General features: G+C 54.5%; 1 protein-coding gene across 3 annotated transcripts in view; it reads right to left on the bottom strand.

The window, feature by feature from the left end:
- The window catches only part of TNXB (tenascin XB), a 46358-nt gene that overhangs the window by 9225 nt on the left and 18751 nt on the right, over nucleotides 1-18382 (bottom strand). For 2 of the 3 annotated variants that reach the window (XM_046639728.1, XM_046639730.1), the window contains 10 exons: nucleotides 17083-17376; nucleotides 14987-15277; nucleotides 14331-14636; nucleotides 12350-12709; nucleotides 8882-9187; nucleotides 7545-7844; nucleotides 5982-6269; nucleotides 5369-5677; nucleotides 4273-4587; nucleotides 3828-4151 (listed from right to left, as the gene is read on the bottom strand). In XM_046639728.1, the coding sequence (XP_046495684.1) occupies nucleotides 3828-4151; nucleotides 4273-4587; nucleotides 5369-5677; nucleotides 5982-6269; nucleotides 7545-7844; nucleotides 8882-9187; nucleotides 12350-12709; nucleotides 14331-14636; nucleotides 14987-15277; nucleotides 17083-17376 (3093 nt within the window). The remainder of the gene's footprint in view (nucleotides 1-3827; nucleotides 4152-4272; nucleotides 4588-5368; nucleotides 5678-5981; nucleotides 6270-7544; nucleotides 7845-8881; nucleotides 9188-12349; nucleotides 12710-14330; nucleotides 14637-14986; nucleotides 15278-17082; nucleotides 17377-18382) is intronic. The other variant, XM_046639729.1, reaches the window with a different exon arrangement.

Below are 18382 nucleotides of genomic sequence, written 5' to 3'. Positions count from 1 at the left end.
CTCTGGAAGTAACAGGATCCATGCCAGCAGGAGTCAGTGTTGATTTCACACGAATAGGTATCCATTTGGAACTTGGGGAACACATACAATTTCACCCACTGAAATCAATGACAATTTTGAGAATTCCCCCCAAAGGTTTTCAGGAACTAATTCTCTTCCTCAGAAGGGGAAGCCTGTAGTTACTGAACATCATGCCCACACTCATGCCCACCCTGCAAGACAGGTTTGCCTGTTGCCTCTTTACAGATGAGGGAAGGGAGGCACAGAGAGGTTGAATGACTCTCTTGAGGTCATACAGCTCAAATGTGCTGAGGCTAGGATCAGTCCTGGGTCCGCCTGAGTCCGTATTATTTCTCTGGTGGGCTGCCTCTGCAAGGACGCCAAAAGCCCATCGTAAAGGGTAAGACGGCTGGGATGACATCAAAGGCTTGGAGTGAAGACTTCAGCAGAATCTCTCCCAGGAGCTCGGGGGACTCATTCTCAGGGACAGTGGGACAAAAACACCTGAATACTGACAATAAAAGGGAAACTGAGTCCAGCTCCAGGCAGGGACCAGTGTCCCACTGCACACTCACCAGTTAAACCAACAGTGGAGACAGGACCCACACGCTGGCCGCCATGGAAGCCGTACAGGTTCATCTTGTACTTGTGGTCTGGCTCCAGGCCTGAGACAGTGACCCTGTTCTCATGTCCCGGCACTCGCACCGCCTTGGGCTGCCCGTCCCCATTCTTGTACTGGATCAGGAAGTGGTCAAAGTGGCCCTCGGCGACTGTCCAGGAGAGGCCCAGGGAGTCAGAGGTGGCATCTGTCACTGCCAGCTCCCCCAGGTGTGGCTTCCAAAGGGGGCTCGAAGGGGGTTCTTCTTTGGGGGCTGGGAAGAGATGCAAACAGAATCTTTCCTATTGCTGGAAGGAGGTGTCAACACTCTCCTGGATTCAGGCCAGAAGGTGGATTGGCTCTGTGAGCCTAACCTAAGATCCATTTATCCTTATAATCATCAAAGTCTTTTGTGGCCTCCTTATGGTCCATCAACCATGCCAGGCAGCCTCCTACCTCAGGGCCTTTGCACTAACTGTTCCCTCTGCCTGAATGTTCTTTTCCCAGATATCTGCATGGCTCATGTCCACATTTCCTTTAAGTCTTTGTTCAAATGTCACCTTCTCTTTGGGGACTTCCCTGACCACCCTATTTAAGATTCCGACTCTCCAACTGTAACCTATCCGTATTTGGACCTGATTCCAGCAACAAAAAGGCAAAACAACAATTATGAGACAATCAGGAAACAGTAGCACTACCTGGATACCTGATGATATTAAAGAATGATTGTTCTTTTTTTTTCAGTTATTTTTTACTTATGTTTACAATTCTTTCTTTCTTTTTTTGGTGAGGAAGATTGGCCTTGAGCTGACATCTGTTGCCAATCTTCTTCTATTTTGTATGTGGAACACCACCACAGCATTGCGTAACGAGTGGTGTGTAGGTTTGTGCCCAGGATCTGAACCTGTGAACCCCAGGTCACTGAAGCAGTGTGTGTGAACTTAATCACTACACCACTGGGCCTGCCCCTGTTCATTTTTAAAGGTACAATCATTGTATTGTGGTTATTTTAAAATAGTCTCTTTAGCAGCTGGCCTGGGGGCATAGTAGTTAAGTTTGCACACTCTGCTTCGGTGGCCTGGGGTTTCGCAGATTTGGATCCCGGGTGTGGACCAACACATGGCTCATCAAGCAATGCTGTGGCAGCATCCCACATACAAAATAGAGGAAGACTGGCACAGATGTTAGCTCAGTGACAAGCTTCCTTAAGCAAAAAGAAAAAAAGAGAAAGATTGGCCACAGATATTGGTTCAGGGCCAATTTTCCTTGCCTAAAAAAATAAAATAAAATAGTCTCTTTAAAAAGAGCAATAGGGGCTGACCCCATGGCCAAGTGGTTAAGTTTGCATGCTCAGCTTCGGTGGCCCAGGGTTTCGTCAGCTCGGATCCTGGGCATGGACACGGCATCTCTCATTAAGCCATGCTGAAGTGACGTCCCACATGCCACAACTAGAAGGACCCACAACTGGAATATACAACTATGTACTGGGGGGGGGGGCTCTTGGGGAAGAAGAAGAAAAAAAAACAACAGAAAAAAGAAGATTGGCAACAGATGTTGGCTCAGGTATCAATCTTAAAAAAAAAAAGAGCAGTATATTTAAATATGTGATGATGAAGTATACAGTGTCTGGATGAGTTTTAAAATATCACAGTGGTATAGCCATACAATGGGATACTATCTGGCTGTAAAGAATGAAGTTCTACTGCATGGTACAAACAGGTGAGTCTCAGAAACGTGCTCAGTGCAAGAAGCCAGACACAAAAGAACACATACTGTAGGATACCATCTACATGGTACATCCAGAAAAGGCAAATCTAGGAGACAGGAAATAGAATAGTGGTGGCCTAGAACTGGGTGTAGGACTGGATGTGGACACCAGGTTTCTTCTTGGGGTGATGGAAAAGTTCTGAAAGTAGACAGTGGTGACAGTTGCACAACTCTGTAAAATTACTAAAAATCGATGTCATATACTTAAAACAGGTGAATGTTATGGTATGCATATTATACCTCAATAAAGCTGTTAATGAAGAAAACTCTCCAGTGGGGGAGGGCAGGAAGGAGTGGGGTACGGATGAGCCAGACTGGCCGGGAGTCAATATTTGGTTGAAGCAAGGTGATGGATACATGGGAACTCATTACACAATTCTTTCTCTTTGTGTATATGTTTGAAATTTTATATAATAAATATTTGTTGAATGAATGAATGAATATTTCATGGCATTTGTCGTAACTCCAAAAAGAAGTTCTTTCCAGAGTTCCCAGGCAAAGCAGAGAGCCATAGACCGGTCAGTGCGTTAGTGCCTGGAGGCCTCAGTCCCCCAGGGCCTCTCTCAGATGGGCCTGGTACTCTCTGGGACTCGCTCTTGCTGCCTCCACATCACACCTGTCCTGAAGTGTTAATGGACAACGGATGGGTTAGAGGTTTGGGGTTTTGGGATCCTGGGTTTCCAGTGGAGGAGACTCTGGAGGCTCCACTAAAGAGAACTTTCCAGAGACCCCCAAGGGCCCTTTAGCAGTCACTTACCCGTCACGCCCACCGTGGACACAGGCCCCACACGATGCCCTTCGTACAGGCCATATAGGTTCATCTTGTACTTGCGCCCCGGCTCCAGGCCCCCAATGGTGACCTCCCTCTCCTCACCCCTGACACGCACCACCTGGGGCCGTCCGTCCCTGTCCTTGTACTGGACAGTGAAGAAGTCAAAGTGACCCTGGGGGACGGTCCAGGACAGGCTCAGCGAGTCTGGGGAGGATCCTGTCACCATCAGCTCCCCAAGGAGGGGCTCCTCGGGGGGCTCTGGGGCCTCTGTGCTGGGTTCCGTGAGGCTGGGGGTTTCCTCCACCTCTGTGGGGGTGGGGATCTCTTCCTCTGCAGCTGAGAAAGAGACAGAGAGAGGGTGAGGCAGGGTCCCCGGGAGATGTCCTTGGGTCTTCTCCCAAGCTGTGGCCCTGACTTGGGGCCCTGAGGTCAGTTCAGAGGGGCCTAAGGAGGCTGGGTGGTGCTGCTCCGTCCACATTTCAAAAACATGCCCAGGGCCTCTGGGGGCAGCTCTGGGACCCAGGGCAGCCACCAGTATTGCTCAGGGTGGCCCTTCCCTGCCCAGGAGGACCCATTGGTCCTCAGGGAGCTAGGGAATGGGAGGGGCACAAAGGGCCCCATGGCTCAGCCTCCAGCAGAGGGTCTCCTGTATCCCACTCACCCACCCTGGGGTTTCCACCGTCTACTCACCTGTCACCCCAATGACAGAGATGGGGCCCACACGCTGGCCATCATGGAAGCCGTACAGGTTCATCTTGTACTTGTGGTCTGGCTCCAGGCCCAAGACGGTGACCCTGTCCTCGTGCCCCGGCACTCGCACTGCCTTGGGCTGCCCGTCCCCGTTCTTGTACTGGATCAGGAAGTGGTCAAAGTGGCCCTCGGGGACTGTCCAGGAGAGGCCTAGGGAGTCAGGGGTGGCGTCTGTCACTGCCAGCTCCCCCAGGTGCGGCTTGAAGGGAGGCTCGGGGGTCATGGTAGGAGGTTCTGAAGGTTCATCCTCTTCCTCTCTTGGGACTGAACACAGACAGAGAGACAAGGACCTGAGAGGGGGGCAGGGTGTCCATGGTACTGTGCTCTCCTCCGGCTCTCACAGCCATCTGGAAGGGAGCAGACAGGGAGGAGTTCTTTTGCCCACCTGTCAGGGCCTCAATCTGAGCAGGACCCACACGCTGCCGGCCGTGGAAACCGTATAGGTTCACGAGGTATCTGTGGTCAGATTCCAGGCCAGAGAGGGTGATGTCATTCTGGTCGCCCCCTAAATTGACCACTTGGAGTCGTCCATCTTGGTCTGTGTACTGGACCTCGAAGGAGTCAAATTCTCCCTGAATCGCTGTCCAGGATAGACGCAGGGTGTGCGGCGTGGCCTCCTCCAGGGTCAGCTCTCCGAGGTGGGGCTCAGACGCTGGAGGGCTTGGGGCCATGGTCTCAGCTTCAATTTCTTCCCTGGGGGCTGGTTCAGAGAGACAGGTAGAGATGGGTGACGGGTCTGTCGCAGCACCAAGACTCTCCAAGAGGAGGGAAGGCGGGAGGGAGGTGAAGGCAAGAGGTCAGTAATAAAAAGGACCAACTATTGATACACAGGGATGAATTTCAAAAGCATTATGCTAAGTGCAAGAAGCCACCACAAAAGACTGTGTATTGCATGATTCTGTTAGATGAAATGCTGAAGAAGGCAAAAGTATGGGGCTGGCCCCGTGGCCTAGTGGTTAAGTTCGCGTGCTCAGCTGCAGGCGGCCCAGTGTTTCGTTGGTTTGAATCCTGGGCCCGGACATGGTACTGCTCATCAAACCACGCTGAGACAGCATCCCATGTGCCACAACTAGAAGGACCCACAAAGAAGAATATACAACTATGTACTGGGGGGCTTTGGGGAGAAAAAGGAAAAAAAAAAATCTAAAAAAAAAGAAGGCAAAAGTGTAATGACAGAAACGATTGGTGGTTGCCAGAGGCTGGGGTTGGGGGATTGATGGCAAAGGGGCACAGGGAAACTTTTGGGGTTAATAGAAATGTTTTATATCTCAGTTGTGGTAATGATTTCATGACTTCTACATTTGCCAAAACTCATTGAACTATTCTCTTAAAATGGGTGAATTTTATCGTACGTAACCTATGCCTCCATTAAGCTGATTCCTTCCCCCAAAAGAAGGGAAATAGAAATCATGCGGTTTGGTCAGACCAGGAGAGCCAGGCAGGAAGGAGGAGCAGCCTGTTCCAGCCGCAGCCTCACTCACCGGTCACGGCCACGGCTGAGATGGGACCCATGCGCTTGCCCTGGTGCAGCCCGTAGAGCAGCAGCTTGTACCTGCGGCCAGGGTCCAGGCCCGAGATGCTGACCTCCCTGAGGCTGCCCTCCACGGGCACCACCTGGGGCTTCCCGTCCCTGTCCTTGTACTGGACCACAAAGGAGTCAAACTGGCCCTCGGGGACTGTCCAGGAGAGGCCCACGGAGTCCGGTGTCACGCTGGTCACCTGCAGCTCATCCCCCAGACGAGGTTTTGGGGGACGCTTTGTGCCAGCATTGTCCGTAGTACTCCGGGTCTCTGAGATGGAGACACAGAGAGGAAATGGCTGAGCTGTTTCTGGAAGGCTGAGTGACCTCAAAGGGCTGGACTGAGAGGTCTAGGGACAGGGCTTTGCCATGGCTGAGTCCTACAGGGCTGGCGCTATGAGCTTGTGCAAGGAGAATTTGGGGCTGGATCCTAGCCGGAGTGGCTGGGGCCAAATAACAACTGTGATGGCAGCCACCAAAAGTGATCGCCTGCTGCCCTGGCCTGGCAGGGTGCCACACACTTTCCCCAGGGGGCCTCTGGGGGCAGAGCCGGGCCCTGCAGGGGATGCCCTCACCTGTGGTGCCGTCTGCAGTGAGGGGGCCGTGGCGCCTCTTGCCCAGGAGGCCGTAGAGGAGGAATCTGTACTTGCGGCCGGTGTCCAGAGGGGTGATGGTGACCGAGCGCTCATGGCCCTCCACAGGCACCACCCGGGGCCCATCCCTGTCCTTGAACTGGACCACAAAGGAGTCAAAGTGGCCCTCAGGGACTGTCCAGGAGAGGTGCAGTGAGTCTGGGGTGGGGTCTGTCACCCACAGCTCCCCGAGGCGGGGTGGGGTCCCTGGGCTGGCGTCACCTTGGGCAGCTGACAGAGAGAAAAGGTCTTTGCGTTTATTTTTTTCCACAGTGACTCCTTGACTGCCTCCTGCTGAGTTGGAAAAACCAGAACTACCCAAATGCTCAGTGTTTCCCCAAAATATTTCCATCACCCTCCCATCCGTGCCACCATGCCCAACTGGCCCATGCCTCTGCCCACTCAACCAATGCAGGGAGAGGTCTTCTGTCCTGAGTCATCTCTGGGAAAGGAGATTCCCTAGCTTCCTGCTTATCTTATTCCTCTTGCTGTCCAGATTCTTCCCACCTATCAGAGACTATTTCCTTAGACGGTATAGCTTATCACAGACTTGCTCTGTTTATTTCCTTTTACCAAGGAGCCTACTCTTTGTGATTTGACTGGCCCCTGGGGAAATCTGAGGGTCCTAGGGACGTCAGAGGGGGTACAGGATCTCTGATGGGGGCAGAGAGCAGGTGAGGAGGCAGGATATTATGATGGAGGAGACCCTTGTAGGACCTGATGGAAAAGTGGGGGCTGCCTGTGTGTGTGGGGGAAGTAGGGGGAAAAGAAGGGAAGCTCAGACGAGGAGAGGATCTTGTGTCTGCCCAAGGAGCCACCCCGAGGCCTGAGGAGGAGCTGGCCTGCTGCCTTCCTGGAGAGCGAGGGCGCTGACGGCATTGTTATTGCGAGAGTTTTCTGGCAACAGGGAGCCCCCAGAGGCAGGGGAGGGCCTGGACCAAAACCCAGGAAAGGGGCACAGCTGGGCAGCCAGCCCTGGGCTCCTCCGGTCCCCAGTTTCTGAAGCTCCAGGAGGAGGGCAGAGGAGGAAAGGGGTCCTCTTGGGGAGGCAGATGTGGGACCTGATGGGCCTGAGCCAGTAGGGTGAGAAACTGGGTGAGAGTGAAAGGAGAGACGGCAAAACTCACAGGAGGTGATGGCCACAAAGGGCTGAGGACCTGCAAGGCCCAGGGAGGTGGGAAGGGCTCCTGGCTGCCTTCACCCCCTTTCCCAGAACCCCCAGCTTCCCATGTTCCACCTTCCAGGAAGGGATCCGAAGGAACTTCCCTCATTCAACAGAAGTAGGAATTATGAGGAGAGAAGAAAAATCAGCAGGGGGAGCAGATCCAGGAACTGGCCCCATTTGTCTGCTCTCATCTGCCTTGGACAGGAGCAAGCAGTATGGTTCTTTGAATGCAACAGAAGAGTTGACAAAGGGGAGGCCTTGCAGAAGGGAGTGGAGATCAGGAGTGTGACAAAGGGCAAAAGCTGGGGCCTCAGGCTTGGCTTCCTGGGGGTCGCTCTTACCCGTCTTTGCCTCCACAGAGACTGGGCTGCGTCGTTTCCCATCCTGGATCCCAAAGAGCAGGAACTTGTATTTCCTACTGGGCTCCAGGCCAGGGATGGTGACCTCGCGCTGGTCTGCGGCCACAGGCACCACCTGGGGCTGCCCATCCCTGTCCTTGTACTGGACCACGAAGGAGTCGAATTCACCCTCGGGGACTGTCCACGAGAGGCCCACGGAGTCCTGGGTCACATCTGTCACTGTCAGCTCCCCCAGGCGTGGCTCCTGGAGGGACTCTGTGGCTGGGGCTGGCAGGAGGGGAGCTAGGAGCCAGGAAGACAAAGAACATGGCTGAGACCTCTGGCACAAGAACTCCCCACTCCCAGGGCTCCTGGGCTCTGAGGGCCTCCAGGGGGCCTTGAACTCAGATGGGAAATAGGTCTTTATTTTCTCTGACCTCTAACTGAAATGTAGCATTTCCTTCAATGATGAATTAGGACACCAACCACAGTGGTTCTAGCAGTGTCTGTCACTTTGTCATCAGTAGGAATCACAGATGTTTTCACATCCCCTTAGAATGACTGCAGAAACTTCAAAATACCATTTATACTCATCACTACTTCTAAACGTGGGTAAGTTATTACACATGCCACTAAGTCTTGTGACTTCATGAACTAATAGAGAAGGCTCTGTATTACTAAGTCATAAATTTGTATTTAAAAGTATTTTGATAATTGTATATCAATACAATTGGTTTCCTTTGTAATCCTATGCATTTTATATTATAAATTTTAAAATGTGGCTCTGAGAGGGTTCCATGGGTTTCACCAGACGCTGTGGCACAAAAATGGCGGAAACCTGTACCCAGGAAGCCTGAGGGTGGGAAGGGGCTCAGAGCCCAGAGCAAGGGCCACTTCCTGAGGGGAGAGACTTGGCAGGCTGCAAGGGAATGCAGCTCGGGCCAGGGGGCTGAGGGCCTCCGAGAAGAGATTCAAGGGATGTGTATCATTTAACCCCAATAAAAAAGGGCAGCAGGGGGAGGCGGCAGCTGTATCCAAGTCACAGCAGGGTTATAAAGAGAAGGGGAGGAAACAGCTGTGGACAATCAGAGAGGGAGAGACGAGAGAGTCTGAGACGGAAGGAAGACACTCCTACCTGGAGGAGGGGGCAGAGTGGAGTTGAGGACTGGAGGGCAGGGAAGGTTCCAGCCTGAGCGGGGAGCCAAGGGGTCAGGATACAGACTAGATGCCTGTGACCCCGAGAAAGACCTGGTGGGGGCCACTAAGGCAGGACCCGAGAGAGGGATTATGGGGGCACTCTGGGTAACCAGGGATGGGGATGGCCTTACCCCGTCACTCACCCGTCACAGCTATCACAGAGAGGGGGCCCATACGCTGCCCACCATGTAGCCCGTAGAAGTTTATCTTGTATTTGTGTGCAGGCTCCAGGCTGGGGACAGTGGCCTCACGCTGGTCTGCATCCACAGGTACCACCTGGGGCTGCCCGTCCCTGTCCTTGTACTGGATCATGAAGGAGTCAAATTGGCCCTCAGGGACGGTCCATGCGAGGCCCACAGAGTTGGGAGTCACATCCGTCACTGTCAGCTCCCCCAGGCGTGGCTCCATGGGGTGCTCTGTGGCTGGAGGAGTCTCTTCTGGCTGTGGAGCTGAGAGAGAGAGGGTGGGGGCTGTTAGGAGAAACCCCTGTTTCTCTTGGTTGTAATTATGTCTGTAGTTTTTGTGGTGCCCATGAGGTGGTTCTACAGTAATTGGCAATATCTCTCCGGTTCACAACCCTTCACTAAGTCCCTGCCAGAATCTGGGGCTGTGCTTGGGCGGAGGGGTGTCAGACATCACAGAAACCCTGGGAAAGTGGCTGAACTTCCATCTGTACGTCAATGGGTCCAACACCTCTTTCCAGACCTCCCCGCCTCACCGTGTTTGCTCAGCATCTTCCTTGGGTGCCTAATCCGTGTCTCAAACTCAACAGGTCAAAAAACCGAGCCCAGGGACGCCCTCCACAGCCTTCCCGCCTCAGCGACATCACAACTCCATTCTTGGAGTCATCCCTGCGTCCTCTCTTAGACCCCACATCTGGCCTGTAAGTCCTGTTGGCACTACCTTCAGAAGCTGACCCCTCCTCATCCACTCTGCTCCCGCTGCCGCCGTCTCCAAGCACCAGCGGCTCTTACTGGATTATATAACAGTCTCCTGAACCATCTCCTCCCTCCTCCACCCTCACTCCCTTCGCTCTGTTCCCCGCTGTTAACACATTCATCAGAGCCTGTTCCCTTAGTGGCTTCCATCTCAGAGCAAAAGCCAATGGCCTCCGAGGTCCCACATGTTCATCTCTCACATAAGCCCCCCACCCCCCATTCCAAAACATTCCTCCTGGTCCACAGATGATCAGGACACCTTCCCTCTGCCCCAGAGGCCTATGTGGCTTGAACTCTCCCTTCAGGTCTTTCTTCCACAGGCCCTTTCCTGCTGCCTTCAGGCCCACTCACCAACTCACCTACTGGCCTTTGCTTTGCTCCCCAGCTTTCATTACCATCACATACAGCACCACTGATATGTTTGTGCACTGTGGTGCCTTCCTCCCTCTGCTAGAATGTGAGCGCCACAGGCAGAGCTTTGCTGTGTTCACTGCTGTGTCCCCAGTGCCCAGCACACAGTGGGTGCTCCACAGATGTTTGTTAAATTAAGATGTGTCTGCACATCTGAGCTGGGAAAGGCCAAGCTCAAGACCTGCAGGTCCCCGTCGCCCGAGAATGAGCTGAATCTGGGAGGCCTTCCTTATTAGTGACCGAAACTGGAAGGTGGTCCCAAGAGGTAATATGGCAGAGGGGGTGGCTGGGTGGGTGGGGTTCCCAACAGCTTGTTTCTCTGGCTCCTGTGGGAGGATAAGACTAGGCTCCAGACAGATAAAATCTGCTTGAAAAACGGGCTGGTGATGAGGCCTTAGGAAGATGGAAATGAGTCTGAGAGGGGGAGAACAAGGATGGAGGTGGCTGAAGAGGGGTGGGAGTGACCACCATGTATTGACAAGGTGGTCAGTTGACAAGGGGGTACCTGGTATACTAGGCACTAGGTGCCAGGCCAGGCATGGTATTTCATTTCATTTGCCTTCTAGCTCTGTTAGTTCCTGTAGCATCCATTTCCTGCTCGTTTTTGCCCTCTCTATACTCCTTTCCCTGAGGGAGAGAAACTGTCCCTCACCATCAAGCCTTACTGTTGGTGGTCTGGCTTAACCAGGAATGGTGAGATTAGAACTCCCAGGAGTGTAACAGTCCCCATGCTGCATTTGGGAAAATCCTTTTCCAACTTAGAAATGTTTCTAACTAGCTCCATGTGTTTCTTCTCCTAGCAACGGTACAGTGTGCACTGTGTGCCAGGCGCGGCCCCTCAGTCAGCTCAGTGGTCTCACCTGCCTGCTCTGATAATGAATATCATGCTTGTTTCTTTCTTAAAGGGACACTTATATTTTATCCAGGATAATACATGTTTTAAAATTTCCAGGATCTGTACACAGATATACAGTGATTTCTCCACAGAGGGTTTGAGCAGAAAGTTGAAATGAGCCAAGAATGTGCTAGGCAGGTTACATCCCCACCTCTAACACTTACGACACGGTGGGTGTTGCTTGCCCTACCTTGAAGATGAGAAAGCTGAGGTTCTTAGAGAGAAGGTAACTTTTTCATGATCATGCAGCCAAGAACCGGGAGAAGCCGGGAATGGAATTCAGTTTGTCAGATTCCAGAACTCTCTTTTCCTCTATTGCACTGCCTCAGTCAGTGCCCGACACAGCCTATCCTTACCTGGGGACCAGGGACAGGGCCTCACAGAGCCCAGTGGGACTGCCAGGACAGAAGGATGGACCGAGGGTCACCCCAGGAGAAACTCTGGCAGCATGTTCTGGGCCTGGCATGAGCCTCCCTTCCTCCCTCTACATCAGGCCCACAGCACAGTAACTCAGGGTGGCTTTACCCTCTCCCTCCTGTCACTGCTGACTGAGGCAAAGAAAGGAAATTGGGAGGGGAAGGTTCTGGAAACTAAGCCAACCAAGTCGCTGTGAGGTTGGGCTTGTGGAAGCACAGAAACACATGCTCTGGAAACCTATCTGTTTCTATGCTGTTAAGTTGTTAATCTTTCTCTTAATAGTAAAAGCTGCTTTTGAAAAAGGTTGTTTTGCTCTCAGTGAGCAAAGGGGAAGAGAGATGCCCCTCCTCGTGAGCAGGCTGGGCTGGTCAGCAAGAGGGTCCCAGAGGCCTGCCTGGGACCCTGGCCCTCGCTGAGGCTCTAGAAAGGAGGTGCCCAGGCTGGGTCCTTTGTGGTGGCTGAGGTGGCCCTGTACCCAGCCCGAGACGGGGTGGAAGGGATGTTTCTCCTTGTGGTAAAGAAAGTTCCTAGCTGCACTGACGAGGAGGCCAATGTCTCATGCACATTCTCACCATCTAACCAGCCAAAGGGGACAGAGCAGACCCCAGAATAAGGGTAATTATAATAATCGTAGCGGCAAACCCTGACAGCACGTTTCTTCCATGCCAGGCCCACTCTTAGTGCTTTATGTCTGCTAACTCATTTAATCCTCATAACAGTTCTGTGAGGTGGGTGGTGTTATCCCCATTTTACAGATGAAGAAACAGGCGCAGAAAGTTTAAAACTTGCTCAACCTGGTTGCAGCCCAGTCCCCAGCAAACTGCTCTTTCTAGGTCTTCCCCAAGCAGGTGGGAGCTTGTGTTTCCACTGCAGCAAAAGAGAGCAATTGCCACAGAGAGGCTGGGGGCCACCAGCGGGAGGAAAAGGAACCAGGCCCCATCTTCACTCACCGGTCACGCCCACCGTGGACATGGGGCCCACACGCTGTCCCTCGTACAGGCCATACAGGTTCATCTTGTACTTGCGCCCTGGCTCCAGGCCCCCAATGGTGACCTCGTTCTCCTCACCCCCGACACGCACCACCTGGGGCCGGCCATCTCTGTCCTTGTACTGGACAGTGAAGAAGTCAAAGTGACCCTGGGGGACGGTCCAGGACAGGCTCAGCGAGTCTGGGGAAGATCCTGTCACCGTCAGCTCCCCCAGGAGGGGCTCCTCGGGGGGCTCTGGGGCCTCTGTGCTGGGTTCTGTGGAGCTGGGCGCCTCCTCCACCTCAGTGGGGCTGGGGGTCTCATCTGCAACATCCTGGGGGGCTGAGAGAAGAGATGGAGATACAAGCTTTGCTGGTGATATTAACCATGACAATAAAGCACACCCAGCAAATACAGTCCTCAAGCTGTAGGCTTAAGGGCTAGTGAAGCCTTTGTAGTAGCCATTCAGCAACTTATCGATGGAGACAGGCCCCTGTCCCCCATCATGTACTGCAGGCAGGATTGTACTGGTGGGCTCCATGGGGGCGGGGGTCTCTTCTCATGTCTGAGAAAAGGAGCTGAGATGGGAAGAGAGGAAACTGAGAAACTCTTCTATACTGTGCTCACTGACAGTGCTGACCTCAAGGATGGGAGGGGGCACTGAGCCTCTTTCCACCTGCGTTCTTCCCTTTCACCTCCTGCCCCTCCCAGGGCTTCCAGCTGCTCCCACCCTGCTTAGCAGGACAGGGGACAGATGTGGCCCCTGCAGCCTGGCTTCTCCCTCCCCTCTAACCCCCAGGAATGGATTGCTAAGGCAGGGCTTCAGACAAGACTGGGAGAAAGATTTAGGGTAGGGGCTAGGGAGGGCCATGCTCTTCCCTGGCTGGGTCTAGAGTCACAGCCCCGAGGGCACCAACCACCATCTGCTGCAGCTAGATCATTGCTGAGGCTGCATGGAGTCGGGGGACTGTCCAGCCCTTGTGACCCCCTTCCTGGTCCATGAGGGACTACTTAAGGGACAGGAGATTGAGGAGGGAGCAGGCAAGAATGACAACCCAAGCCAGGATGGGGAAGGTAGGGAGGTGAGGAGAAAAAAAGGCTCCTGGGAAGTGAGGGTCAGGGAGAAATAGAAGCTCACTCTTAAACAGCAGTTTTGACGTGCCAGGCACTGTTCTAAGCGCTGGATGCACATTAACTCATTTAATTTTAAGAACTCTGTGAAGCAGTTACATTATCCCCATTTGGCAGATGAGAAAGCTGAGGCACAGAGAGGTCAGTAACTTGCACAAGGTCCCATAGGCAGTAAATTGCAGAGCTGGGATTAAAATCCAAGCAGTTGGTGCCAGAGCCCATGCTCCCAACCACGATGCTACACGACCTCTGAGATGGCGCTGGACAGGGGGAGGCTGGGCACGTGGAGGAATGCAAGGCAGGGAAGCTGAGAGTGAGCCCTCCGCCCTGATCCAAGCTGGCTGGGAGTCGGGGGTGGGGGGCTGGGAGGAGCCCTCTTCATGCCAGAAAGAGGCTGGGAAGCATGGTGCTCCTGTCCCTTGCATCTGCCACTCTGAATGGAGCAGGAATGGCAGGACGATGTGGGCAGTAGGCAACGGAGCTCAGAAATGACCACAACCGAGCCAGGCCATGGTAGGGGAAGGAGCCCAGCAAACCGAGGGGAAAGAACACAGTGGCTGAGCACATCAGTGGGGAGGACAGCCCGGGGTGGAGGGATGATTCCAGGTGCTCGGAATGGGGAAATGGGGCCTGTTCTTGGAGATGGAGAAGCAGGGCCAAGAAAGAGGTGAGGGGCTGGCGGCTGGGTAAGAAGTCCTGGGATGTGGAGAAGTAGAGGGTGGAGGCTTGGCAGAATTGGAGCCCAGAAAGAGAAGGTGGAGGGTGGTTTGAAGGAGCCCCAGGCCAGGGCTGGGGGCAGAGAGGGATGGGGGCCCCTGCGGCCCTGACTCACCGGTGGTGGCCACCACAGACACAGGCCCCACACGCTGCCTGCCATGAAGCCCGTAGAGGTTCATCTTATACTTTCGGTCGGACTCCAAACCAGGGATGGTGACCTCATTCTCATTCCCCTCGATGGGCACTGCCTGGGGCTGCCCCTGCGCATCCTTGTACTGGACCATGAAGGAGTCGAAGGAACCCTGGGCCACGGTCCAGGCCAGGCGCAGGGAGTCTGAGGTGACGTCGGTCACTGTCAGTTCCCCCAGCAGGGGCTGCTCGGGGGCCTCTGGGTGGTGCGGTTCCTCTCTCTTCTCTGGGGCTGTAAATAAGAGGATGCAGCCTGGACTGAACTGGCAGCCCGATACTGGGGCTTGGGGTTTGGACAGGTTGTCACACCTGGGGGGGTCACTATTCAATTAGTGTGAGTACTGAACTCGTGAGGAGTCTGGCACAGCCAGGGTATGACACACCTTCTGGGCCTTGGGGAGCAGCTAAATGGGATGGAAGGGGTCCAGCAGTCTGGGGGAGGCTGGCTGCCCCTCAGCCCGGGAGCAGGGCCAGGATTCGGAGTCAGCCGTCTCACTGGGAGGCCCAGCTGGTTCCCGGCTGAGGGCAAGTGTGCGGAAGGCTGGGAGGGGTCACGCGGCGGCTGAGGTGACTGCCACTCACCAGTGGTGCCATCAGCCGTGAGGGGGCCATGCCGCTTCTTGTTGGCAATCCCAAACAGACTGAATCTGTACTTGTGGTCGGGGTCCAGGTGGGAAACAGTGATGGAGCGCTCGGGCCCTTCTACAGGCACCACCTGGGGCCGTCCATCCCTGTCCCTGTATTGAACCACGAAGGAGTCAAACTGGCCCTCAGGGACAGTCCAGGAGAGGTGCATCGAATCTGGTGTGGGATCTGTCACCCACAGCTTTCCCAGGCGGGGTGGAGTTGCTGGGCTGGGATCACTCTGAGGCACTAGGAAGAGGGGGTAAAGAGAAGGAAGGATACAGGTCATAGGAGAAGGGGGAATCAATCTCCCACATAGGGATGCTATATGATGTTGTGCAGGCTGTTCACTGCACAAAGGTGCACAGCTAAGGGAGGACTGAGGGACTAAAATCGGCTAGCACTCTGCTTGCCAAGCTGTGTACCCTGGCAAGGGGCTAGGCCCACCTAGAGAAAGGGGTGTCTTCTTCTAAATGGCACAAAAGCACTGTATGAACTAGTGTGGCCCTGACCCTATCCTCAGCCTGGGGAGGAGCTTCAGAGAGACGGGAGCCCAGCCAGCCCTTTCCCCATTTTCATGGCCAGGGAAGTCTTCCCGGACAACCTCCATTGCTTCCAGGCCTAACCACTAGCTGGTTTCTCCTCCAGGAGAGGGAAGCCCGACCCTTGGAGCATTTTAATGTGGGACGGCGTCCCACACCTGTGCTCCGAGCCCACCTCCTCCTCACCCACCCTACACCACCAACCCCTCACTCCCTCCTGCTGTGCCACAGCATTGGCACGAGCTCCTCCACTCAGCTGTATCTCCCTCCAGCCTCCGCTGCCCTCTTTTCTCTCTCTTTCTAGCCCAGATTCCAGAAAGAGATGTCTACACTAGTTGTAGCCTTGTCCTCACCTCCATCACCCTTCCAACCCAGCTCCACCCTCTACCAGCAGCTCTGACCAGGGTCAGTGGGGACCTCACCATTACTAAGTCCTGTGGACACTCTGTAGCCCTGAATCACTCTTACGGAATCTGACATGTCTGACCGCGCCCTGGGTTGGCGTCTAGGACACATTCTCCCTGGCTCTGCTCCTCTCTCTAAGTGCCCCCTCAGGCTGCCCTGCGGTCTCCTCTTCCTCTGCTCCTGCTCTGAGTGTTGGCCATCTCCAGGGTTCCAGCGGCCCTCTCTCTGCTTTCCCTAGCACCCTCACTGGGCCCCTGTCCATTGGCACTGATGACACCCACACCCCCTCTTCAGGCCTTCTCTCTGTTCTCCAGATCCACGAGGGTAGCAGTACGACTCCATGGCCCCATCACTTTGTGCTGGAGGGACCTCTCCCTCTCTGTGCCTCCATTCTCCTCATCTATAAATGGGCATGCCTCACAGGGCTGCTGGAAGGATTAAGTGTGATCATACATTTAGAACATCTTGAACACATCTTACACTTAAATGCTCAAAATATGTTTATCTAAGTGTCCCACATGGGGTGACTAACAAGGAAGTGTTGTTCCTCACCTGCACTGTTTCTTGTCTCACAGAATTCGACTGATCCAGAAACACAGGGGTGCCTGGGCCTCCTCACTCTCCTTCACTTCCCACATCCAGTCTCATTGCCAACACCCCAGACAGGCCACCATCATTTCTTCTCAGCTCTTAAGTCACCTCCCCACCTATCCTCTGCAGCAGCCTCAGTGTTACTTCTAAGATAAATATCAAACCATGTCACTCCCCCACTTAAAACCCTTCAGAGGCCCCCTGGAGCCCTCAAATGAGACCAATCCTCTCAGCTCCCCAGGTGCCCTGCTCTCCATCCAGAGGGAACAGACATCGATTCTCCTACAGGGCCACACTCACTCCTGCCTCGCTCTCCATGGCTCCCTCTGTCTGTGCTGCCCCCCTCCACCTCTCTGCCTGACCCACCTCTATTTCCCCTTCAGGACTCATCTCAGGCACCAACACCTCCCGGAAGCCTTTGTGGAGTTCCCAAAACAGGTTCCAAATCACTGGGAAGATCTCCTCCAGCACCATGCAGAGGGCAGGGCAGGCGGGTATGTGACCACCCTCGCTCACCTATCTTGGCTTCAGCCACTAGGGGTCCGTGCCTCTTCTTGCCCACGAGTCCATACAGGACAAATTTGTACTTTCGGCCGAGGTCCAGGTTGGTGATGAGGGCTGAGCGCTGGGGCCCCTCCACGGGCACCACCTGGGGCCCATCCCTGTCCTTGTACTGGATCACGAAGGAGTCAAACTCGCCCTCAGGGACTGTCCAGTGCAGAAGCAGGGAGCTGGAGGTTGCATCTGTCGCTGTCAGCTCGCCCAGGCGTGGTGGGACCAATGGCTTCCCAGGCTTCTCCCCATCCTTGTCTGGAGTGTGGGGGGCAAAAAGCAAAGCAGGTGGACTCACCATTGCCTTGCCCCTGGTCTCCTTCCCCGTCCTCTGCCCACTGGTTCACTCCATCCTGGACAGCTGCCTCCCTCGAAGCCTCCTTTTTCCCACCCCTCAGCCCTCTGTGACCAGCTTTTTGGGGAAGGCAGACATTTCCCCTCCATTCTCTGAGTGTCTCTTCAAACCAACCAAAGGAATAGCTGTGGTCCTTCCTTTGTGACAGCTTCCCCGCCCCTCGCAAAGGTCTCAGTCCCTCTCCACACCAAGATCTTTGGGGGAGTTTCAGGTCCCCTGTGGTTCTCCCTGTTTTGAACCTCCCCATTGCTGCTTCAGAGCAGTCTGAAGGCTCCTCAGTCCACGTGAACTTCTCTCGCTTGCCACACTCTCTCCCAGTGGTGAGCTTGACCTAAGGCTGCAGGGAGAGCCGGCTACCATGGTCCCATACAGAGCGACCAGGTGGAATGTGAGAGCCAGGTACCCCAGGCCCTGTCCTTCACTGGTTCTGCAAACCTCACCCATCTCCGAAGTCCTGATGGCTGTGAAGCTCCCTGCTCTAAGGAACCTCCACTCCCAGCAGAAACTGGCTGATGGGACCATGGGGCGCTGTCCACTGAAGGCCAGGCTCCCAGGGTAGGGGGCAGCACCACTGTCCTAGCATGCCCAGTGAGGGGTGGTGGTGGCTGTGGGGAAGGGGAGGAGGGAGCCGAGGGTCAGTACCCTTGGGGCCAGATGCCTTCCCGCACCCACCCTGAGAGACCGATGGGGTGGGGTAGGGCAGAGGAGTGACCAGGAAGTGGGGGCAGGACATAGGACAAAGAAAGCTTCAGGTGGAGAGCCAGGGCCACCAGCTTCTCTCCTTGAATTGCTGTCCCACCCTCTGACTTCTCTCCTCCCATCTTCTTTTCCTGGAGTACTCCCCTCCCCAACCCACTCTATCATCATTCTAAGACCACCCCCCATCCCTCTTTCCCCTGAACCCTCAAC

The sequence above is a fragment of the Equus quagga genome, chromosome 15, assembly GCF_021613505.1.
Source record: "Equus quagga isolate Etosha38 chromosome 15, UCLA_HA_Equagga_1.0, whole genome shotgun sequence".
Classification (NCBI taxonomy): Eukaryota; Metazoa; Chordata; class Mammalia; order Perissodactyla; family Equidae; genus Equus; species Equus quagga.
The sequence above is the reverse complement of the archived record's forward strand: the minus strand, read 5'-3'. Positions and strand labels throughout refer to the sequence as shown.